A 26,773-nucleotide genomic window follows, 5' to 3' on the forward strand; every position below is an offset into this window, starting at 1 on the left:
TAAATACTGTTAAAAGTGTTTTCTTAAGCTCAAAGATACATCTACCACACTGTGTGACATTAACTTAGTGTTAAAAGCTCAGTGATACTTGTAGATAGAAATGCATGCACACAAAACATATCTGGAGACACACAATGAACCCTTGTTAACATCCCCCAATTCACTTGTTACTTCTAAATCACACTATGATTAAATTTTCTTATTCTTGATAAAAGTAAAGAGATTGTATTTATAATATGGAAGTCAGAGTATCTGTGATTTTTATGGTGTGACTCAAAAAAAGCAAAATCCACCCGGGAATACTTCCCACTTCCCATTCCACTTATGCCAATATGTACAGCATTCCCATGTCTATGCCTTTACTTGCATGGTTTCATCACCTACAATTCATTACCCTTTCTCTACAAACTTATAATTCCCTAGCCACTCCAGTAAATTGCCTTTTACTCCTCTACTCAAAATGCCTTCCTCTCCTTCTCTGCTCATCTTAAAGTCTAAGCAGACACTCCCTGACCTACAGTGATCATCTCTGTTGTGAAATCCTGTATTACCTAAGTAGACATTCTTATAGAGGACAGAACAAATGGACAAATAGCCTGGATTGCTTGGTGGTTAGATATTTCATATTTTTAAAAATAAGTTTCTACCCATAACCTTGCTTCAAAGCAAATCAGGCTTCTGAATCTGAAAAGCTAAGGACCAGACCCTATATGTAGGGATTCCAAAGTCCTCCTGAGTAGTCAATATGTCTCTCGAATGATCTGAAATGCTAGGTCAGTGCCCAGTGGGACTGGATTCACTAATTTGGAACTTAAGTGCTATCCGGAATCGGAAGTTATCTCTGTGTGATATTCTCTCTCCTGTTCAGAAATAGAACAATAAAGTCTTACTCTGCCTTTGTGTCTCCTCTGTAGCTACAATCAGTTGCATGATTCATTTGGTTCTTACTCCTTTTGTATGGAGGCTCGTAATACCTCTTCTGTTATTTAACTCATTATCTGTGAATCTTATGTCTCCCACATTTTCATGTTTGGGGAGAATATAGGTGAAATTAATGGGAACTATTAGTATTAGTTGGATTAGTATTAGTTACTACTAATAAAATAAAAAGCTAAAATAATAACAATAATAATAAAATAAAAGCTATGGCTTTTGAGTAACTAGTGCAAATCAAATAGTGTTCAGGAAGAGATTATAAAGCTAGTTAAATAAAGGATTAATTTTAGAGTTTGTTGCCAGAGCTTAGATCAAAAGTTATGCAATGCATATAGCCCAATAATAAATAATAATGCTAAAAAAATAATAACGCTGTCTTTGGAGGAAACAGACAACTAACATTTTTCAGACAATCTCAAATATGACAGCTGTTTTGTCTTTACATCTTAAGACAGGTGTAATCACCATTTCCCCTTTTTACATAAGAGAAAGCTACAGCTCAGGAAAATTAAATAACTTGCTGGAGATCAGATAGTGAACACCCTCATCAGTAATCAAAACCCATCCTCTTTCCATACATCTTTCCATCTCTTTGGGTAGGTGGGGGAGTTCTAACCTAGCAGGGGGAAGATAGGGTTCAGGAAGAGAACTCAGAAGTACATGTTCAAAAAGATTAAATGTCGTGTGGAAAATATCCTCAGTTTTGGATACCTGATCATAATTAAGTATTTTGGAGACTGATTTAGAAACGAAGAGAATTTTTCCTCTTTCACATCCAACCACAAATAGGAAGCCTTCTGCAGTCTAGGATTTAAAAATATAAAAGTGAATACATTTAAATGTCTTTCTTACACATATTCAGATACTGTGAAAATTACTGTGGCAAGAGTGGTCATAGAGCTAGTAAAATTAGGAAATTTTCCTATATGAAGAACGTCAAATCTCAGTCTAAACTAGTATTTGACATGGGAAGTTTAGCCATGGAATATTTGGTTGAGATATTTTGCAATACAAAAATGACCTATGCCAAATTTTATACAATATATAGAAACTAGAAAGATATCAAGCACATCAATAACAATTACCCGAGGATGTGCTGAGATGAAGGGACCATGCAGACTAGGGACAAAGAAAAGAGAAGACATCCTATAATATACTTTTTGAATAATGAATCACTCATTTAAAACTAAACTTAAAAGATTCTAACATTTAGTTACTCCCACTGAAATCTTTCCAGTATATCCCTTCTGAAGCAGCCTATATGGAAATGGATACATATGGACATGGGATGAGTCTAGCACTCCACTGGACATTTCCTTGATTAACTTCTAACTGGAAACAAACATGAAGTGAATTAGGAAGACATATTCTTAAGGGCAGAACTGGTATTACATTATGACTGAAAAAAAAAAAACTTAAAGATTGGTGAGAAAGCTTCCAAAGTGTACTGTACATTTTGCTAACTTTAAAAATCTTGATCTTCAAAAAATTCCTCTACATTCCTATCAGGAATATTATATCTAAATTCAGCTGTTGAAATCAAAGAAGAGGTTTTTAAAAAATTAAAAGAAAAATGGAAAAGTACATATGTATATGAAGAATCTTTCTGTTTAATTATGCTACAGTTTAAAGCCCACGAGTCATAACAAGATCAAGACTTTTATCACCTCCTGGGGGCAGGATAAGCCAATGACATCAAATAAACCTTTAGACGAGTGAATCTGAAAACCCATGCATATGAAATGAAAACAGAAATGTCAAAGCATCAATTAATAGCTCAGTAAGCAGTAACTGGCTAATGTGCAGAGAACAGGATCCTAAAGGAATAAGATACAAAGTCGATGGCCTTGAAGGAGATGGTGATGGAGGGGAACAGATCCCATGCGTAGGAGGTGATGCAGTACGCAGTGTTGGTTTAGGATTAAAGACAAGCTTTGCTCCATACTTTGGAAAGTGCCTATCCTCTGTCTCCACTCTAATCAGCTAAGACATGGTTACCTGTGCAACTTATTTTTGTATTAAGGGTAATATCGTGTAGTATGTGTGTTTACAGCAGGAAGCAAACTGAAGAAAATTCGCCTCCCATTCAGGTAAAATTGAAAGGACAAATATAGCTTAGACAAAAAGAACTCTTTACTTACCTTAAGGATTAAGTGTCTCAGTTCATTATCCTGAATAAATGAAGGTCTATAATTATCTCCTGCATAAGAACTTGTCATACCTAAAAATAAGTCCAGAAGTTATGGAAAGTATAGTAGAGTTGGAGACATAGTAAGCGCCCAAGGAAAACGAGCACTGCTGCGGCTGCATTGGAGATGGTATTTTAGCACAATTCTACGACTTTATTGTAATCATTCTTTCATTGTTCCTAGATTAACATGTCCTGCTTTTATACTGTCTGTTCTTGGAACTACTTATTCCCTTATACTTAAATGTGTAGACAGTAGGAGCTATATTTAAAAAGAGAAATATATTTTCTATAACACTAGAATAATATTCAACAATATTCAAGAATCTAGTTAACTCTACAATTCGTTAGCTTCTTGAAACTGATCAAGGGCACCTGCATGGCTCAGTTGGTTAAGCACCTGACTCTTGATCTCAGGTCAGGTCCTGATCTCAGGGTTGTGAATTCAAGCCCCATGTTGGGCTCCATGCTGGGAATGAAGCCTACTTTATTTATTTATTTTATTTTTTATTTTTAAAGATTCTATTTATTTAGTCATGAGAGACCTAGAGACCTAGAAGCAGGCTCCGCATAGGGTAGGGATGCAGGACTCAATCCCAGGACCTCAGGATCATGACCTGAGCTCAACCACTGAGCCACCCAGGCATCCCTGGGAGCCTACTTCAAAAAAAAAAAAAAAAATCATGTGAATTATGCTAAATAGGAAGACTGTAGAACTTTAAACCACTTCTACAGATTCATAAGATTTTCCATATGGAGACTTCTGATAATATATAAAAATGTATAAAATATAAATGAAATCATTTTAAGCCCTTAGCACAGAGCTTATTGTATTCTAATAAAAGTCTCTAACTGAACAGTTGGCAACATGAGGAACCAGCAGGTCACAATCTAGTTAAAAGTTTGGGTGAGAGAAGTAAGAGAGGCACCAAATCACATTTGCCTTCAAGGCATACACTGACCTCGACAGGAGAAAGCCCTTCGTGGCCACAAGGGGGCGCAAGGGACAGTCCATGAAGTCCAGGTGCCCTCCCTGCGGATGCCCTACCCTCAGATACCCTCCAGGCAAAGCTGATTCACAGGTAAATAATTTTCCCTGAATTATACTTCTCAAGTTCCCTAACCTCAAGCCTGTCTTCCGGAGGCCCGCAAGAAAAGTTGCTTTTGCAAGAGAAACATAGATTAATACTCTAGGAGGTTTTTGTTGTTCTCTTCTCTACCCTGGGACATTTTAATCACAAATTAGCCCTTGGATGGATTTGCAGCCCAAACTCACAAAATACCTACGTAGTGGTGGGAAAACCCCCAGAAAAGCAGAAACCCTCATGGTCTTACTTGATAAAGTCTTCTCAGACTGATAGCACCCTATGAGCCTGGCATAAACAAATGAAATTCTCTTTCAGAATCTACCTTCTAGGTAGGCCTCCAAGAATTCCCCTCAAGTGATTTCTTGGTATTCTAATTACTACACTGCAACCTTGTGGAGGGAGTTGAGAAAGAGCCCAAAGATACAGACTCAGTTCCAGGCCAGGGTAGAGCAATAAGTCAAGTTGAGCAAGACAGTGATATCTGCTTGTCTGGCCTGAAGCAAGGCTGATAGAAGCATGCTGGGGAACTCCTGTCAGGGTGAACCAGCCAGAATGGGTGAGCCCCAACAGTGAGCAAGGACATGCTAAGGAGAAAATGATGAGGGGGGTGGGTAGGGGCAGAGCTGAGCCAAGGTGAAGTGTGTTAATAAAACACTCACTGTGATAGTCTGTACCTGTGCCAATGAGGGATAACAAATTGGATTATCAGATTTCTGATGGCAAAAACAAACAAGGAAATGTGATCACTTACCTTTATCACAGTTTTCATTAGGTTAAAATGATGAAAATCACAGTAACACTTCCCCCTCCTACCCCCATCTGCACTGTGAGTAAATACCGTGCTTGTCCTTTATAGGTGTTTTTCTTTACTCTTAACAACGATCCTATGAGGTAAATGTGTTATCCCTATTTTATAGATTGGAAGTTGAGGATTAGAATGTTAAGTAATTACTTGAGTAAGTCACAGAGCTAGTAAATCAGGGAGCCAGGCTTTGAACCCAGGAGGTCTCCTCTGGGACCTACATGCATGCACCACTGTACCCCAATGCTGAGCCCCAGTATTATAACTGCATACACGGAATACCCACAGTTTCTCTGGAGGACATGGTCTGCAGACAAGTGTCATCAGCAAACTGTGGCAGGTGAGTACAGAAATTAAGAACAAGGACAGCCCGTGTGGCTCAGCGGTTTAGCGCTGCCTTTGATCCAGGGTGTGACCCCGGAGTCCCGGGATTGAGTCCCACGTCGGGTTTCCTGCATGGAGCCTGCTTCTCCCTCTGCCAATGCCTCTGCCCCCGCCCCTTCTCTCTCTCTCTGTTTCTCATGATTAAATAAATAAAATCTTAAAAGGTCTAAAAATGCTGTTTTTTTTTTATGTAAATGTGACACTGTGGTGGCACCCCAACCCATGATCATTTTTCCAGTAACTATTTTATAATGCAAAAATTCACTTCACCATCCTTCTATCATTATGTAAGAACCAAAATAACATGATCCATGTGCAGCCCTCTGGTTGATCTGGTGTCCAGGCTTTTGTGGAGCAAGTTGGGTGGTATACTCCGGTAAGTGCACTGGAAAGCAGACAGACCCAGTTGCCTTAAGTCCTCTCACTTGTGGGCAGCACCGACCAAAGGGTATGTTCAGGACCTGTGATGAGTCCTTGACCCCCTCAGAAGGGCCAATGGCAAAGACCTGAGCTCTGGTCCAAGGAATCTGCTCTGGATTTAGATAGTAAGTCGTCCTACTGAACTTCTCTTGTTGTTCCTCTCTCTCTTGCTTCCACTGTAGCACTTATTACCCTGGATTTTAATGATCTCTTCCTGGGTCTGTGAACCCCAGGAGCACAGAGATCTCGTTCCTTCCTTTTCAAGTTCCCAGCACAGACAGGAACCTACTTGATGCTCAGTGCCTGTTTGCTGAATTAGTTGATGGATTCATGACTTTTCCCTTAGGTCCTCCTCCCTCGGCACTGTGAATGTGAAAACTGTTGGGTAACTTTAGAGTTGCAATCAAATTACCTCAGTTGGGCCTGCAAATGTTCATGGCTAAAAGGTTCAAGAGAATTATTGCAAACAGCTTATGCAAGATCCAGTTGTGGGTAAAAGAGAATTTTGTTTCACAACGGATCGTTAGGAAAACGAGACCTCGAGTCACACTCCCAAAAGGAAGCCTGCTGAGTAGATCCCACACTTATGCTGTTCTGCATGGCACTGAAGGGATCAAGACTGTACTTTCTTTTCCCCACTGCCTACTCTCCAGATCTGCACACAGTCAGCTAGCTGGTTGGAGTACAGGAGTCACTGTCTACCACCTGTAGAAATCCAAGGAAGGTGATTTAAAGATTCTATTTTTTGTTAAATGGACTTCTTAAGCAGAAAAGGCCATAACTAGAAGAAAATTATGAAAGAAAAATATTTCAGTGGTAAAAACAAACATACAGTAAAGGTAGCAGATCAACCACTTACAAAGCTAGTATGACAGTTAAAAGACAAAAGTAGTAAAATAATATCTGCAAGAATTAGTCAAGGGATACACAGAAAGATGTAAAATGTGACATCATATATATAAAATGTGGAGAAGAGTACAAATGTAGTGTTTTTAAAATGTGTTCAAAGTTAAAAACCATCAACTTAATATAGGCTACTATACACTTAGGATATTATATATGAAACTCATGGTAATTACAACCAAGAACCTACAATACATACACAAAGAGAGAAAGAAATCCAAGCATAACCCTAAGGAAAGTCCTCAAATCACAAGGGAAGGGACTGAAAGATGAAAGGAATGGAAAAGAACTACAAAAACAACCAGAAAACAATTTTTAAATGCCCATATATCTATCACAAATAACTTTAAATGCAAATAAATGTAATGTTCCAATAAAAAAGTATAAGGTGACTCAATGTATAACAAAACAAGACCCAACTACATGCTGCCTACCAGCGATTCACTTCTGAGCTAAGGACACAGGCTGAAGGAATGAAAAAAGATACTCCAGGTGAAAGCAAAGCAAAAGATGGAGTAGCAACACTTATATCAACAAAATAGACTTTAAAACACTGTCACAAGAGAGAGGCCATTAATTCAACAAGAGGATATCAAAATTATAAATAGGCATCTAACATAGGAACAGCTAAATGTGTAAGGCAAGCATTAACAGACAAAGGGAGAAATTAACAGTAATGCAATAATAGTAGGGGACTTTAACACCCTACTTGTATCAATGGATTGATAACTCAGAAGAAAATAAGGAAATAGTGGCTTTGACAGATTGTAACAGATGGGCTTAACAGAGATATATACATACACAAAACATCCCACACAAAACCAACAGAATATAAGTTCTTTTCAAGTACACATGAAACACACCCCAGGATAGATCACATGTTAGGCCATAAAACAAGTATCAATAAGTTGAAGAAGACTGAAATTTAAAAAAGATTGAAATCAAACATCTATGACACTATGAAATGAAATCAATTACAAAAGAACCCCCCCCCCAAACTAGAAAAACACAAATAAATGTGTGGAGGCCAAATTAAAAAATGCTACTAAACAATCAGTGGGTGAACAAAGAAGTCATAGAGGAAAGGATAAAATACATGAAGACAAGTGAAAATGGAAACAAAGGTTCAAAATCTCTTGGATGCAGCAAAAGCAATTCTAAGAGGGAAGTTTATAGTGATACAGACCCACCTTAAGAAAGAAGAAAAACCTCAAACAATCTAACTTTAGACTTGAACTAGAAAAAGACCAAACAAAACCCAAAGTCAGTAAAAGGAAAAAAATAATAAAGATCAGAGTGGAAATAAATGAAATAGAAACTTAAAAAAATAAACAAAATTGTTTAAACTTTAGCTAGATTCCTCAAGAAAAAGAATCAAATCAGAAATGCAAGAGAAGTTACAACCAACACTACAAAAATACAAGAGATTTAAAAAGACTATAAAAATATGCAAAAAAATTAGACAACTAGAAGAAATGGATAAATTTCTAGAAACTACAATCTCCCAAAACTGAATCAGGAAGAAAGAATCTTAATAAACTGATTACCTGTAATTAAATTGAATCAGTAATAAAAAAAACAAACAAAAGTCCAGGGTCAGATGGCTTCACAGCTGAATTCTACCAAGCATTTAAAGAGTTAATACCTACCCTTATCAAATCATTCCAAAATATAGAAGAGAAAGGAAAACTTCCAAATTCATTCTTTGAGGCCAATTACCCTGATACCAAAAACAAAGATACCACAAAACAAGAAAATTACAGACCGATATACCAGCACACCAATATCCTCAACAAAATATTTCCAAACCAAATTTAACAATATATTAAAAGGATCATTTTCCATGATCAAGTGCGATTTGTTCCAGAGATGCAAGGATGGTTCAGTATCTGCAAATCAATCAACATAATACACATCATAAGATGAAAGATAACAATTATATGATCACTTTAACAGACGCATTTTAAATTTATCAAAAAACATTTGATAAATTCAACATTCAGAAAAACTCAACAAAACATAATAAATGCTATAAATGACAAACCCAGAGCTACCTTAATCCTTAGTGGAAAAAGCTGAGAGTTTTTCCTCTAAGGCCAGGAAAAAGACAAGGATGCCCATTCTCACCATTTTTATTCAACATAGTACCAGAAGTCCTAGCCACAGCAATCAGGTAAGAAAAAGAAGTAAGAGGCATCCAAATTGGTAAGGAAGGAGAATTGTAACTCTATGTGGAAAAGATACTACATATAGAAAATCCTAAAGACTCCCTAAAATACTATTAGAAGTAATAAATGGATTCAGTAAACTTGCAGAATACAAAATCAACATACAGAAATCCATTGCATTTCTCTACACTATTAACAAACTAGCTGAAAGAAAATTAAGAGAACAATCATATTTACCATTGCATCAAAAAGAATAAAATCCCTAGGAATAAATTTTCTCAGTGGAAGAACTGTACTCTGAAAACTCTTAAGACACTGATGAAAGACATTGAAGATGACACAAATGGAGAGACCTACTGCATGCATTTAAGATAAAGCTTTTCCTGAAACCAAGATTTTCGATACCCAGATTAGTATTCTCTCCACATACAGAATATGAGCAAGCCTCGAAATTGATGCCTATAAGACAAAAACAAACAAAAAAACCCCCAGATGCCTGTAAAGCTGAAAGACACATCCGTACAGAATTTCAATAGCCACCAACAGCAAAACCAATGAATCCGGGACCTCGATTACAGGGAGGACTTTGCAGATCCAAGTGCAGAAGCCTTTTCCAAACTCACCTTTTAAAGATTTCAAGTGTTGGACGGCCATTCTTAGAACTGTAAGCTTGTCCAGCTTCCGTGGCACGGGGTTGCACTGTGGGATCATTGCAGACAGCTCTTCAATCAGGTTGTTCATTTTATCTCTCCTCCGCTTTTCTGTCTGGCTATGAGCTTCTCTAAGAAGGAAAAGAACCTTCTTTATTTTTTGACCTTGAGTAGACGCCCAGTTACCCTGGAGGCACTGGCTGGAGCTTGAGGAGGCTCCTCTCTCCTCCATGCTCCTTCCTCCCTATCTTATTTCCAGAAACCTTCACGAACTAAGATGGGTCTGGGAGCCCTGTCGGTCATTTGAGAACTTCCCTCAGTCTCAAGAGGAAGAGCTGGGTAGCCTCCTATTACAGATCAGTCCTCTCTGGTGTGGGCTTCCATCCTCAGCATCTGCACCTCATTCTTTCTCCTCCATGGCTCCCTCCCATGGGGCTACAGGTGTGTGCGAACCTCTTCCCCCACCTTTCCTCACTTCTGGGGGTTTTTATGTTGCTACTGTCTTCCCTTCTTGGCCAGCTTCTGGAGAGCATCATCTCCACCCCGCCTTTCCCTTCTCAAGCAGGCACATTTCCATCTGTTCAAATCAACCTTGCACAAGCCCCCAACCGCTGACACTATGCCTGGCGGGGGTCATCCTTATTTGAGGCAACTCCTTGCTGATCCCTGCCTTGAAGTTGACAGTACTTCATTCCTCATCTTTCCGCTGGCTCCCGTGACCTCTCCTGCTCCTCCATCCTCTCTGCTCCGCTCAGTCCCTTAGTCTCTTTATTGGCTCTTCCTCTTTTCTTTAAATAGCGGTGTCTCCAAGTTCCCCACTTGGCTCTACTTTCTCCTCACCCCACAGCTTCACCCTGGGATATCTCCTCCTCTCCAAGCCTTTAGAGCTGTTCATAAGCTACTTACTACTACATCTCTATCTCATTCACACTTCACCCCATTGCTGAGCTTCGGAACTTGAATTACACATCTGAATGATTCACAAGTGCCTTAAGCCTCAAGGAACCCCATAATGAATAGTTCTTTGAATTTACCCCATTTTATTTCTCCTTCCTCCATTACCCCTGACTTATTCCTGTAGAGTTTAATCTTGGTTGCTGACATCACTAGGCTCATTCTAGACCCTTCCTCCTCCTTTACTCTGAAGAGCCAAATAATCACAAACTCCTATAGGTTCTAGTTCTTAAAACAGTTCTTATATATGTCTTCTCTTCTCCATCCACTCGGTCACTGCCTTAATTCATTAGGTGCTGGCTCATGACACTACCCGTGAAAGCCTTTTAACCTGCTATATTTCTAGGGTCTTCCACTTCCAGTCTATACAAACCCTGACGTCCAGAATTATCATTCTAAAACAAATGAAGTCATCTAATTCCATTGTATAAAACTGCTAAAATGTATTTTCACTGCTTAAGAGGGAGAGCCAAGCTCCCTAATGACATCCCAAGGTTCTCTATGACCTGGCTTGATCCCTCATTTCCAGTTTCATCTCTCCATGCTTTCCCAACATCTCCAAATGTTACTATTCAGCGGCAATGCCAAATGACTTGCTAATCCTTGCACATGCCAAGTCTCTCACATCTCCTCTGACTTGCTCTTTACTAAGCTTAGAATGTCCTTCCCTTCTATATTCCTTAAAAAATCTATTCCTTCTTCAAAACCAAGCTTGGTTATTCTCCCAGTAAACTTTCTGTGACTACTGCATGATTAATCACCTTCCTCTCTCAGCTACCTCAATATCTTTTATACTACTACCATATGTCACCAAACCTAAGCCACCATCTGTCAGAAATTCAGTATTATTTAATGCATCACAAAGAAAGAAAAATGTTGCCAATTAACCAGAAGACGCCACTGATATTCTTCATAGATGGTAAAATGTAGGGGGAAAATGTGTATCTTACATTTTTATCTTACATTTGAATTAAGTTCTTTACTCTTCATATTACTTAACTATAAACATTTGTCTGTTTCTCCTACAACACTTAGATCATGGCACCTCCAGAATTTCCATGTAAGATGAATTTAAAAAGACAATCTGATGGGAAAGAAATAGGAGACTTGCTTTGACCTGTCTTTATAGCAACTTTAAATTAGATAAAAGGAAATGTAATCTTTCCACATAAAAGAATGAGGGAGGGGAGAACACTAATGAAAACTGCTGAAGATAATATTCCCCTCCCTCGCCAAACATTCACCCTTGGGTAATGCATTCCTGGAACAAAAGATGTACTTTTGAGTGAACTGGATGGAATTCAAATTATATGTATGTTCACATAAAATTCAGTTATGGACTCATACTTTGGTCCATTCATGAGTAATTTTTAGATTAAAATTTTATGCTTTTTAAAAAATATTTTTATTCATGAGAGACACAGAGACAGGCAGAGACACAGGAAGAGAGAAAAGCAGGCTCTCTGCAGGAGCCCGATGTGGGATTCGATCCCAGGATTCTGGGATCACGCCCTGAGCCAAAGGCAGATGCTTAACTGCTGAGCCACCCAGGTGTCCCTAAAATTTTATGATTAGAAGAATGTTCTAGTTATCCTCTTGCTAGAATTATCACCTCTCGTTTCTACCAGTATTACCCACTAGCACAGACAATAGCAGTGGACAGAGATGCCTGATTCCAGGAATGTACAGCAGATGGGGTGTTCTATCTCAGAGGTAGGAGTTAGAGACAGGTGAGAACAGGTGGTGGAGCAAGGCCACTGTGAGAACAATGAATGATGATTATAAGAGATAGGAAACTCAGAGGAAGGCAGAAATAGCTAGTTTTTGAATAAGGCACTTTACTTGAAGGAGATGCACGTGAAAAGATTTCTGGAGGATGGTATTAAGGAAAGGCCTATTTGCCAGAGGCTGGTCCTCTGCTTGACAAGTTAGCAGCAGGGAGCTTGCTCTTAATTCTATGTACTGTTAATTCCACTTTAACCCATGTCAGTGTTTTGTAAATCATATCAAAAACCAGAATAAGTGAAGATAAAGCAAAACTGAGATCTGGCCATGTTGCCAGATACAGAAAAATTTTTGCTGACATTGAGAATATGTTGAAACTGACAAAGAGTTTATGATGAATTCCTAACAATCAGATGCTTTTCATAAGTAATTGTGATTTGTTTATAGCATGAATCAACTTTTCTCTGGTGCTTAAAGAAAATATTTTAAGAAAGAATCCCTCTAAGAAAAATTTAAAGGCACATTAAGACAAAATGTTATTCAAGTGGATAGAAAAGGTAACAGGTACTTGATAATCACCACTTATCAGAGCATAACAAATGAGACAGACCTAACATTCAGGAATCAATTCTGTCTTGACATCGCCTTTTACGTTGGCTAAAGGTTTGCATGGGCACCCTTTTCTACCCACCGTCTACCAATCTCAATGATTCAATGCACCTGATTCATTTTTACTTGTTGTTCACCATCTTCCATTCTACAAAAAAGCAGGATAAAATGTCAAACTATACAAAACAGCTTTTATGTAATTCTCAAAAGAAAATTAATGTGAGGTGAAGTACCATCATCCTAATTCCTAGTAAGTCTTTGGTTAGAAATGCTACCCTGAGCTCCTAATGACCGGAAATGAATATTACTGTCGACACAAGGAGTAGCTCTCCCAAGGCTGACAGGCACATCATCCCCATCACAGCAACAAAAACTATGTTAACTGACAGTAAACAATAACTGGTGCTTGGCTTAAAAAATATGTCATGCTAATTTCTGAGAAATATAATTTTCATATAAATAATACTGAATAAAGTAATTTTCAAAACAATTGCTGGCTTAACCAAATAGTTCATGGTGGCTGTATTAAAATAGCCTAAATGAATTGAGCATCTCAGATCTTTAAACAAAAGGAATTTATTTTGTCAATATTTTAATTAATATCATTGCAAACTGGAAAGTCCTCACTTGCCAGTAATATTAACAGTAGTATAGTCCCTAGCATAATATGCCAAATATATATATATATATGCATGTGTGAATATATATATACATACATGTATGTGTATTTATTAAGAAATGTAGTTACTACCAGACCACTACTAAAGTTAAATAAACAGATGTGGACAAAATATGTTCCTCATTAAAAAATTATGCAGATTGAGTAGTATTTAAAAAAATATATAGGGATGCCTGGGTGGCTCAGTGGTTGAGTGTCTGCCTTTGGCTCAGGGAACGATCCCGGAGTCCCAGGATCGAGTTCTACATCGAGTTCCTTGGAGGGAGCCTGCTTTTCCCTCTGCCTAGGTCTCTGCCTCTCTCTCTCTCTCTCAAATAAATAAAATCTTTAAAAAAATAAAATAAAAATAAAAAATATAATTTTCAAATATATTTCCAAATGTATCAAAACAAAGTATGGAGAAGAAACTGGTGGTCACCAAAGGGGAGGTAGCTGAGGAGATTGGCAAAATAGATGAAGGGAATTTGGAGGTAAGAATTCCAGTTATAAATAAGTCACAGGGATGAAAAGTACAGCAGAGGGAATATAGTCAATAATATCGTAATAACATCATAAGGTGACAAATGATGAGTACATTTATCATTGTAAGCATTGAGTACTGTGTAGAACTGTCAAATCACTATGTTGTACATGCAAATCTGATATAACCCTGTCAACTGAACTACAATAAGAAAAAAAACCCTCAAATGGTGAAAAGGATTTTAAAAACATTCAATAGAAAGTAATCCACACAAAAGCCAACCTCTCACACCACACACAAAACCAATATAAATATGATAGGGATCATGAAGAATGCCAAACAATAGAACAAAATAAACATTAAAACTGCAATTCCAGAACACTTCCCTAAAATTAAAAAAATCTTGAAATTATACATTGAAAATATACCAAAACCATTTCAGTAGGGCCAACCATGGGCCAGCCTCATATAATAGGTAAAACTCTTAAAAAAAAAAAAATTAACAAGGCAAAAAGGCCAAGTCACCAATAAGGAAAAGAAAACAAGATCGTCACTAGATTTTTCAATAATTCTTAATGCCCAAAGAAAATAGTTTAACAAATTTAAGATACTCAAGGAAGGGAAATATGAGTCCAGGATTTTATAGCTATCCAAACTGACCTCCAACTACAAAACTGCAAACAAACTATTAACATTTGCCAAATTTCGGGGCACATTGATCCTATGAGCTCTTCCTAAAGAACCTATTAGAAAAGAACATTCAGACTACCAAAAAGACTGAGAGACAATAATATAAGAATCAGTGCTGATCATTACATATAAAGAAAAGAGAGAAAATTATGCAGGATGTTTTTAAAATATATATTTAAAATATTTATTTCTGAAAAAAAAAAAAATAAATAAAATAAAATATTTATTTCTGAATGCATCATTTTTTGAGGAGAGGGGACTTGAAAAACTCAGAGGAAAACACCTGTAATCTAACCTTGAAATAATCACAGTTAATATTTTAAGATTTTATTCATTTATTCATGAGAGACAGAGAAAGAGGCAGAGACACAGACAGAGAGAGAAGCAGGACCCTGGGATTATGCCCTGAGTCAAAGGCAGACATCCCATCCTTCTCGTCTTTCTTAAACATGTGTCCCGATACATACAAAAAAAAAAATCATCTTTGACTATTTAATTTAGATATGTATGTGTGTAGTCTATTTATGTAGGTGTGTGTTCCATCTATAAATAGAACATATATGTGAGGGACGCCTAGGTGGCACCCAGGGCGTGATCTGGAATCTCCGGATCGAGTCCCACATCCGGCTCCCTGCATGGAGCCTGCTTCTCCCTCTGCCTGTGTCTCTCATGAATAAATAAAATCTTAAAGAATATATATATATGAATGTATAATATATAGAATGTTATATAATAAAATTCAGATATTGGAGTATAAATTTTCATATCATATTCACTAAACACTGTAACATGAATATTCTCCCATAGCTTCAAATATTCTTGGGGAGCAGGATTTAATTGATTAAATAGCCCATAATTTAATCATTTCTATTATTGGATATTTCAATATTCTAATTTTTCAATATTAGAAATAATATGGCTAATACTATTATGGCACATGCATATTTGATTATTTTTCCTAGGATAAACCCTTAGAAATATAATTTTAGGGAAAACTATTTTAAGGCTTCTGATTCATCTTGTCAAATTTCCCTCTTGATGCAACAATTGATCCTTTTCTGAGCTGTGAAAAAAGCTGAACCTACCTTTGAACTATTTTATTTACTTGAGGTATTTTGAGTAATAGTTTCCTGCTTAAATAATAATACATTCTATTTATAGAAAAAAATTAATAAACTTTATTAGAGATGCTTATAAATAAAGAGATGCTTATAAATACTCCAAATAAAAAATGACCATTAAGATCAAAACTTAAGGGATGCTTTTCCTTCTGTCTAAAGAATAGCTTCATAGTTGTGGTACTTTGTCAAAAATATTTAATTCTCACATTTGAGAATCATGTAGTTGTTACCATCCCCACTTTACAGATAAAGGCAGTGACGCTGGGAAGGTTAACGACTGCCCAAGGTCATATACCTAAGAGGAGGCTAGATGAAGCTTATTCTGTGAAGGCTGGTATGCCTTCCACCTTGCCTCTCCTGTCACTGATCGTTGTCTGCTCTGTGATTGGTCTCTGAAGCAAAAGACCAGGTCAGATTAAGTTAGCTTCTTTTCTCTTTTCCCTTTTTAGCCAGACTTCATATTTAGGGAATAAAACAGAAAATAATTAAACAGGTGAACGATTTCCTTGCTAATGGTCTGGAACTATATATACATACACATCACCTCAATTTCAAAAGGTAAATTTTGGCTGTTTTAAATCATGCTTTTGCTTTGATTGCAGATGTTTTGGCAAATGAACACTGAACTTGCCTTCTTGGTGACAAACTTACTCTACTTATGAAATCCAAATATACTATTATTTAATGGTCCCTGGTAGAACAGAAAAAAGACATATGATCGTGTATCAGCCAAACAATTCATTTCCTGTTTGCAGCAAAATGTAGGTATTTAGTAAGTTCACTATCTGTATTTTTTCTCCACGCTGGCATTCGGCCTATAGTCATATTTTTACATAGGGATTTTAATAAACTTTCTGACATTAATAATTGTCACATTACTTAGACACACTTTCTTAGGGTAGCATCTTATACAACAGAAACATATTTTTTTCCAAAACACAGTGAAAGCTTTCCTTAACAACTAGTTTTACTGCATTTTGAATGAAATGTAGGCTTTCTCCCTAAATCAAAGACAAATGAAATTAGAAACAAATACAATCAAAATGTTCTACAGATTTGCTCCTTTTCATGCCTTCCTCTTTTTAAAACCCTCTTCCTTTGGTTTCTGAGATACTATTCCTACATCAGAGCCATGTCTTCTCACATTTGTGGTAGATTTCCCTCCTCCCTTTATAGTGTTTAGGCCTGAGTGTCACCAGAGTACATGCTCAGCCCCCAAGTCTTCCCACTCCATATATTTCCCCCAAGGACTGCATCCATGCTAATCACTGCAATGGCTTTCTGAAACGGTCACAGTCATATCAATGATATATGCATCTATATCTCCAGACAAGGCCTCAACCTTGAGTGCCAGAACCTCATATCCAAGTGCCCAGTTGGAGATCCCAGAAATAACCATGTTTTCATTGTGTCCAAAACTGAATTCACCATCTACCTCTTAATCTCAGTGTATGACACCATGCTCCGCATAGGTAACCAAGTCAGAAAATTTGAACATTTCCTGTATTCCTGCTTTCCTTAACCAACAATCAGCAATTCTCTTTTAAACGTATCATAATATGTCCTTCCCTTTCCATGCCCTGCTGTCCAGGACCATTCTCTTAGACCAATAGTCAGAAAACAATCCCTAGCAAGAACTTCTCAGCTATATTCTCTGCCTCTTGGGTTTTCCCCCTTCAGCACATCCTCCATGCTGTTTCCAGAGTGATTCTTTGAAAATGTAAGTCTGTACCACTTCATACCTGGTAGGATAGCTATATTCTTTTCAAAAATGGAAAATAACAAATGTCAGCAAGGATATGGAGAAACTGGATCTCTTGCACATTGCTGGTATGAGTGTAAAATGGTATAGCCAATGTTGAAAACAGTTTTGTCATTCCTCAAAAATTAAACATAGGATTATCATATGACCCAGCAATTTCCCCAGGTATATACTGGAAAGAATTTAAATCAAGGACTCAAACAGATACTTGTACATCAATGTTCATAAATAATAATAGCATTATTCGCAACAGCCAAAAGATAGGAACAACCTAAATGCCCACCAACAGGTGAATGGATAAATGGCAACTCCTGTGCAGAATACCCAACACCCCTTCCCTCCCAGGCATGTACCCTGCCTTGGCTCCAGCCATCACCCCTCCAAGGCACTCTCTGAACAGAGTCCTAGAACATACCTGTTTGTACCCACTTCAGCTATCCTACCAGGACACCCTCTGTACAAAGAGCTCAGGGGTCTCCTGGTCCACACACTGCTTCAGCTCCAGCCACTGCACTAGGGCACCCACTACAAATAGTGCCTCCAGAAATCCGAGCTTTACATGCACTTCAGGTGTCCTGTCAGGGTGCCCTCTGTGTGGAGAGCCCCCAGGATACTCTGAATAATACCTGTGTAAGCTTCAAATATCTGGCCAAGGTTCCCTCTAGGTGTAGAGCTTTGAGATACACTGGCAGGCAGCCACCCTAGCTTTAGCTATCCTGCCAGAGCACCTGCTGCAGGGAGAACCCAGGGACAACACTGACCCTGTCTTACCAGGGTGCCCACTGTGTGGAGAGTCCTGGGACACCCAGCCCATGCCAGCCACATCTCCAGCCAGTGAAAGTCACCAAGCACATAAGATCTACATAGGGGATGACCATACATAAGAATATTCCTTCAAATTTAGAAGTAGAGGGACGCCTGGGTGGCTCAGTGGTTTAGCACCACCTTCAGCCCAGGGTGTGATCTAGAGTCTCCGGATCAAGTCCCACATTGGGCTCCCTGCATGGAGCCTGCTTCTCTCTCTGCCTCTGTCTCTGCCTCTCTCTCTCTGTGTCTCTCATGAATAAATAAAATCTTAAAAACAAATTTAGGAGTAGTTATTCTGCTTAACTCATAGAAACACACACAGGGGGATGCCTGGATGGCTCAGTGGTTGAGCGTCTGCTTTTGATTCAGGGTGTAATCCCAGGGTCCAGGATCAAGTCCCACACCAGGTTCCTGCAGAGAGCCTACTTCTTCTGCCTATGTCTCTGCCTCTCATTCTGTCTCTTATGAATAAATCTTAAAAAAAAAAAAAAAACCACACACACTCACACCCACAGGAAGTCAAGCAAAATGGGGAAATAGAGAAATTTGTTCCAAAAGAAAGAATAAGACAAAACCTCAGAAAAAGGAGCTAAATGAAATAGAGATAATAATAAGCCTGCTAAAGAATTTTTTTTTTAAGATTTTATTTATTTATTCATAAGAGACACACAGAGAGAGGCAGAGACACAGGCAGAGGGAGAAACAGGCTCCATGCAGGGAGCCGGACGTGGGACTCAATCCCAGGCCTCCAGGATCATACCCTGGGCTGAAGGCGGCGCTAAACCTCTGAGCCACCTGGGCTGCACCTGATAAAGAATTTAAAGTAACAATCATAAAGATGCTCACTAGGCTGGAGAGAAGAGTGAGCAAACTCAGTGAGACCTTCAATAAAGAGAGAGAAAATGTAAAAAAGAACCAATCAGAGGTGAAGAATACAATAACAAAAATACATTAGAGAGAATCAACAGATTAGAGGATGCAGACTATATCAGCGATCTGGAAGATAAGCTAATGAAAAGCACACAAGGTGAATGACAAAAAGAGAAATAATAATAAACAAATGAAGGTTGATTAAGGGATCAAGGGAAAAAACATTCTCATTGTTGGGGACCTAGAAGAAGCAGCAAGAGAAAAAGGGAAAAAACTTATCTGAAGAAATGATAGCTGAAAAATTCCCTAACGTATGGAAAGAAATAGATACCCAGGTTCAAGAAGCACAGAGTTCTACGTAAGATGAACCCAAGGAGGTCCAAACCAAGACACATAATTAAAATGTCAAAGGTTAAAGATAGATTTCGGGGTTCTGAGTTCAAGCCCCACATTGGGCACAGAGTCTACTTAAAAAATAGAGATTCTCAAAGGCAGTAAGAGAAAAGCAAAAAGTTACCTAAAAGAAAAACCCTATAAGGCTATCAGCTGAGTTTTCAGCAGAAACTTTGCAGGCCAAAAGAAAGTGGCATGATATATTCAAAGTACTGATGGAAAAAACCTACAACCAACATTACTCTACCTGGCAAGGTTATTGTTCAGAATTGAAGTTCCCCCAAAAGTAATTCTATTACACTAAACTAGCCTTACAAGAAATGTTGAAGGAACTTCTTTCAGTAGAAAAGAAATTGCCACAATTAGATGTTAGAAAATTATGAATAAAGATATACAACACAATATATGTATAACATGAAGGACAGGGTTAAATAAAGTTTTTTTTGGGGGGGAGGGGAATGTGTTTTAACTTAAAGCCAAACATGATGCTACCAAAACTTATCAATCACAAAGACAGACAATAAGAAAAGAAGTACAAGAACTACAAAAACAACCAGGTAAAAATAATGAAATGGCAATAAGTACATAACTAACAATAATTACTTATTTCTTTTAAGATTTTATTTATTTATTCATGAGAGGCACACAGAGAGAGGCAAAGACATAGGCAGAAGGAGAAGCAGGCTCCCTGCAAGGAGCCTGATGTGGGATTTGATCCTAGGACCCTGGGACCATGACCTGGGCCAAAGGCAGGCACTCAACCACTGAGCCACCCAGGTTCCCCCCCAATGATTATTTTAAATGTAAATGACCTACATGCTGTAATTGAAAGACAGGGTGGCAGAATGGATTTAAAAAAAAAAAATGCTGTCTACCAAAGACTCACCTCAGACCTAGAGAGACACATAGACAAAGTAAAAGCCTAGAAAAAAATATTCCATGCAAAGGGAAGTGAGGGAAAAAAATCTGGATCTGGAGTAGCAATACCTATATCAGACAAAATGGACTTTAAAACAAAGACTGTAACGAAAGTCAAAGAAGGCCATTATATAATGATAAAGGGATTGATCCAACAAGAGGACAGAATAATTGTAAATATCCATGCATCCAACACAGGAGCACCTAAATACATAAGGCAAACATTAATGAATATAGAAAAATTGACAATAATACAATAATGACAGAGGACTTTAACACACAATGGATCAATGGGTATTTCATCCAGGCAGAAAATCAATAAGGAAGCAGTGGCTTTGAACAACACGTTAGACCAGGTGGACTTAACACACATATACAGAACATTCCATCTTAAAGTAACAGAATACATTCTTTTTAAATGCAAATGAAACATTCTTCAGAACAGATCATATGTTAGGCCACAAAACAAGTCTCAATAGATTTAAGATTGAAATCTACCACAAATCTTTTCCAACCACAACAGTATGAAACTTAGAAATCAATCACTAAAAGATCCTAAAACCCCCACAAACTTGTGGAGGCTTAACAAGGAGTCAAAAAGAAATCAAAGAAAAAATTTAAAAACATATAGAGAAAAATAAAAAAAAAAACAGTCCAAAATCTTTGGGACATGGCAAAAACAGTTCTAGGAGGGAAATATGTAACAATACAAACCTAGCTCCAAAAACAAACCCTAGAAAAAAAGCTCAATCTAACCATACACCTAAAAGAACTAGAAAAAGAGAAACAAAGCCCAAAGAAGAAGGAAGGAAATAATTAAGTTTAGTGCAGAAATAAATGACACAGAGACAGACAGACAGACAGAAAGAAAATAAGTCAATAAAATCAAGAACTGGTTCTTTGAAAAGATAAACAAAATTGATAAGCCCTTAGCCAGACTCATCAAGAAAAATATTAGGAACTAAATAAATAAAATTAAAAACTAAAGTGGAAAAGAACACCACAGAAATATGGAAGGATTATAAGAAAATACTACAACAATTATACAGCAAAAATTGGACAAGCTAGAAGAAATGGATAAATTCCTAGAAACATACAATCTTCTAAAACTGAATCAGGAGGAAATAGAATATCTGAACAGACCAATTACTAGTAATGAAATTGAATTGGTAATAAACAACCAGGGACACCTGGGTGGCTCAGTCATTTGAGCATCTGACTTCTGATTTCAGCTTAGGTCATGATCTCAGAGTTGTAAAATTGAGCCCCATGTTGAGCTCCATGCTGAGTGTGAAGCTTGCTTATGATTCTTTCTCCCCCGTCCTGTTCTTGTTGTTGTTGTTGTTGTTCTTCTTCTTCTTCTTCTTCTTCATCAAACAAACAAATAAATAAATAAGCAAGCAAACAAGCAAGACCTGATGGATTCACAAGTGAATTCTAAACATTTACAGAAGAGTTAATACCTATTTCCTCAATCTAGTCCAAAAAAATCTAAAGAGAGTTTCTAGATACATTCTATGAGGCCAGCATTACCTTGATACCAAAAATCAGACACACACCAAAAAAAAAAAAAAAAAAAAAAAAAACAACCCACTATAAGCCAATATCTCTGATAAACATAGTTGCAAAAATCATCCACAAAATATTAGCAAACTACATTCAAGAACACATTAAAAAGATCATTCACATGATCAAGTGGGATTTATTCTGGGGATACAAGGATGGGTCAATATTTGCAAATCAATCAACATGATATACCATATCAACAAAATGAAGGATAAAAATCATATGATCTTCCTGGGGTGCCTGGGTGGCTCAGTCAGTTAAGCATCTGATTATTGGTTTCCACTCAGGTCATTATCTCAGGGTCGAGGGATTGAGCCACATATGGCTCCCCGCTTACTAGGCAATCTCCCTCTCCCTCTGCTCATGCTCTCTAAAATAAATCTTTTTTTTTTTTAAATCATATGATCTTCTCAGTAGACACAGAAAAAGTATTTGACAAAATTCGACAACCATTCATGATAAAAACTCTCAACAAAGCAGGATTAGAGGGAACATACCTCAACACAATACAGGCCATGTATGAAAAACCACAGCCAACATCATACTCAGTAGTGAAGGACTAAGAACTTTTCTTCTATGAGGAATACCATAAGGATGTCCACTCACCACTTTTATTCAACATGGTATTGGAAGTCCTAGTCACAGTAATCAGACTAAAAAAAGAAATGAGGCAATCATATTGGTAAGGAGGAAGTGAAACTGTCACTATTTGCAGATGACATGATTCTACATATAGAAAACCCTAACGACTCCATCAAAAAACTACTAAAACTAATCAATTCAGTAGTTGCAGGATACAAAATATACCAAAATCCACTGCATTTTTATACACTAATAACAAGCTAGCAGAAAAAGATTTTACATGAACAGTCCCATTCACAAGAGTGCCCAAAAGTCTAAAATACCTAGGAGTAAACTTAACCAGGGAGGTGAGAGACCTCTGCTCTGAAAACTGTAAGACATTGATGAAAGAAACTCAAGATGACATAAATAAATGTAAAAATATTCCATGTTCATGGAATAGGATATTGTTAAAATATCCATTCTACTCAAGGCAATCTAAAGATTCAATGCAATCCCTATCAAAATACCAAGAGCATTTTTCACAGAACTGTAACAAACAATCCTAAAATTGGTACAGAACCACAAAAGACTTCGAATAGCCAAAGTAATCTTGAAAAAGAACAAAACTGGAGGTATCATAGTTTCAAGATAAACTACAAAGCTATAATAATCAAGATAGTATGGGACTAGCACAAAAGCAGATACAGATCAATGGGATAAAGAGCCCAGAAATAAACCCACCATTATATGGTTAATTATCTATGACAAAGGAGGCAGGAATATGCAATGGGGAAAAGAAAGTCTATTCAACCAATGGTTCTGGGGAAACTGAACCACTTTCTATCACCATTCACAAAAATAAACTCAAAATGGATTAAAGACCTATATGTGAGAACTGAAACCATAACAATTCTAGAAGAGTAATAAGGCAGTAATTTCTCTGATATTTGCTGTAACAATATTTTTTTAGATATATCTCCTAAGACAAGGAAAACAAAAGCAAAAATAAACTATCAGACCTACATCAAGATAAAAAGCCTTTGTCAGCAAAGGAAACCAACAATTTAACAAGGCAACCTACTAAATGGGAGAAGCTATTTGCAAGTGACATATCTAATAAGGGGTTAATATCCAAAATAAAAAGGAATTTATACAATTCAATGCCCCAAAAAACCAAACACTCTGATTTAAAAATGGGCAGAGGACCTGAATAGACATTTTTCAAAAGACATACAGATGATCCACAGACACATGATAAGATGCTAATCACTAATCACCAGGGAAAGGCAAATCAAAACCACAATGAGATAACACTTTTCACTTGTAAGAATAATTAAAAACAAAAAGATGAGAAATAACAAGTATTGGCGAGGATGTAGAGAACATGGAACCCTCATGCACTGTGGTGGCAATATAAATTGGTACAGCCACTGTGAAAAGCAGTATAGAGTTTCCTCCCAAAAATTTAAAACAGAAATACCATATGATCCAATAATTTCACTACTGAGTAGTTACCCAATAAAATCAAAACACTAATTTGAAAAGATTCATGCATCTCTGTGTTTATTGCAACATTATTTACAACAGCCAAGATATGGAAGCAACCTAGGTGTCCATCAGTAGACAAATGGATAAAGAAGTAGTATACACACACACACACACACACAGAATATTAGAGAGTCATATAGAAGATGAGATCTTGCCATTTGCAGCAACATGGATGGACCAAGAGGGTATTGTGCTAAGTGAAAATTTCAGACTGAGAAAGACAAATACCACATGATTTCACTCGTGTGGCATCTAAAAAACAAAACAAATGAGTAAACAAAAAGCAGAATCAGACCTATAGATGCAAAGAATTAATGGCTTCCAGAAGGAAGGAGGGTGGGGGTGGGCAAAATGGGTGAAGGGGTATGGGAGTTACAGGCTTCCACTTACAGACTGAATAAGTCATGGGAATAGAAGGCACAGCATAGGGAATACTGTCAATGATACAGTAATTGCATTATATGGTGACTGTAGCTATGTGGTGAGCATAGCATAATGTATAGAGAAGAGAAGTTTGACTATGTTGTACACTTGATACTAATGTAACATTGTTACAAAGGTGTGGTACATACATACAATGGAATATTAGCCATAAAAAGAATGAAATTCTGATATATGCTATAACATACATGAAATTTCAAAATACAACATTAAGTGAAATAAGCCAGACACAAAAGGATAAACACCGCATGAGTCTACTTATATAAAATATCTAGAATAGGCAAAATCATAGAGCTAGAAAATAGGCCACAGGTTATCAAGGACTGAAGGAGATGAAGTATGGAGTTTTATTATTTAATGCACAGTTTCTAGTTGGGGTAATAAAGTAGTTTTGGAAGTAGGAAGTAGTAATGATTGTACAACATTGTGACTGTAACCAATGCCACTGAATTGTACATTAAAAATGGTTGAGGGATGCCTGAGTGGCTCAGTGGTTGAGTGTCTGCCTTTGGCTCAGGGTGTGATCCTGGGATCGAGCTCCCCCATTGTGCTCCCCGCAAGGAGTGTGCTTCTCCCTCTGCCTATGTCTCTGCCTCTCTCTCTGTCTCTCATGAATAAATAAATAAAATATTTTTAAATGGTTGAAATGGCAATTTTTATGTTATATATACTTTAGCAAATAAAAAAAGCTCAAAGGCCCACAATTTTTCTTTAAACATAATTTGATCAAGTCCTCTCATGCTTAAAATCCTTCTGTTTTCCTGACTGCATGCAGATAATCTCTACATTCTTTAGTTCAACAGATCTCTTTGACCTAGTCCATGTTTATCTCCCAAGTCTCATGGATCACCCACCTATGTATGTCCTCTGCTGTATTGTGCCAGCCACTTGTTTCCTGATTAGCAGAGTGCTATTTCATATTTCATGCCCTATGCCTCTGCAGTCTTTCCTTCTACCTAAAAATACCTCCTCTATTCCTGCTCTGAATAACTTACTTCCATTCTTCATTTAAAACTTAGTTTCAGTTGATCTCTGCAGGAAACTGTCCTTTCCTCCTTATCTCAATCTTATTTAAATGCCCAACTGTCTTTGTTGCCACAGTACCCAAGGTGTGTATTATGGCAGTCATCATAATGTTTAATAATTATCTGTATCTTCCTAAGTTGTACATGTTTCTTTAGTCTTATCTGTCTTATCTCCCTCTTAGTCCACTGGGTGTCACATAGTACTCAAGAAGTATTTAATGACTACATTCCAGGGAATCTTCATCAATGACCCTCTAAAAGAACCAGCTCTCCATTCAAAACCAAGAGTGCTGCAGAAATGGTAAACATTCTCATACATTCTTCTTTGTTTAAAAAGATACCCAATATTCTGAGGCTCCACCAGTGAAATCAACTTCATATCCACTGATTAGCTTTCATGCCCTGAGTCTCTGGGAAAGATGCTACAAAATCAGTATTTTGTAAAAACTCATAAAATACTTTGACATCCATCATTTCATTAGTGGAATGAAAAATGGTGAAATGACAGAAGGATTGGGGCAAAACAGAGAAGCTCTAAGGTAGATAATGAGCAAATCAGTGGGGTGTATAATATCTGTCTACTGCCATTATACACCTTCAAGGAGAAATTATATGTTGAATGGAAGTCCAGGACTTACCTGCTGCCACTAGATGCTGATATTTCTATCCTTGTTGAAAGAAGATAGGTAAAAGGATTCTTGGAGAGCTTTTCCACCATTTTTTCTGTCATGATTCCCGACCTGGAAGGAAGGAGGTCTTAGGTCACCCCTACCCATACATGTTGGGAAATGGACAGCATGATTCTCCTTATGTGCTAGAAGTACCCTATTCTGTTCAGGTGCAGAGAGATAGGAGGCAGGGTGTAATGAAGAAAGCACCACACTAACAATCAGGCATCCTAACTAGTTGTGTAATGTTAGGTAAGCCACTTGATATTTTTGCTTCCCAGCTTCCTCATTTTCTAAAATGTGGGCAATTGGTTAATCTTCAGTGCTGTCTTTTCCCAAAAAATCTTTATCTGTCACTACTTTGGATGTTTCTATTACTTCCCCTACCACTGAAACCATTTTCCCATTCACTCCCAAACCATGTAAGGTCTCAA

The 26,773-nt window shown here is 37.4% G+C and overlaps 1 protein-coding gene across 6 annotated transcripts in view; it reads right to left on the reverse strand.

Moving 5' to 3' along the window:
• BMAL2 (basic helix-loop-helix ARNT like 2) overlaps positions 1 to 26,773 on the reverse strand; it is a 117,108-nt gene that overhangs the window by 48,968 nt on the left and 41,367 nt on the right. For 5 of the 6 annotated variants that reach the window (XR_013364109.1, XM_077870649.1, XM_077870645.1 and 2 more), the window contains exons 3-6: positions 26,310 to 26,411; positions 9,513 to 9,670; positions 3,078 to 3,157; positions 1,648 to 1,740 (exon numbers count right to left, since the gene is read on the reverse strand). Coding sequence is in view for 5 of the 6 variants with exons in the window: in XM_077870649.1 (XP_077726775.1) it covers positions 1,648 to 1,740; positions 3,078 to 3,157; positions 9,513 to 9,670; positions 26,310 to 26,411 (433 nt within the window). In the remaining variant the exon portion in view is untranslated. The remainder of the gene's footprint in view (positions 1 to 1,647; positions 1,741 to 3,077; positions 3,158 to 9,512; positions 9,671 to 26,309; positions 26,412 to 26,773) is intronic. The other variant, XM_077870647.1, reaches the window with a different exon arrangement.

The sequence above is a fragment of the Canis aureus genome, chromosome 25, assembly GCF_053574225.1.
Source record: "Canis aureus isolate CA01 chromosome 25, VMU_Caureus_v.1.0, whole genome shotgun sequence".
NCBI classification, from domain to species: Eukaryota; Metazoa; Chordata; class Mammalia; order Carnivora; family Canidae; genus Canis; species Canis aureus.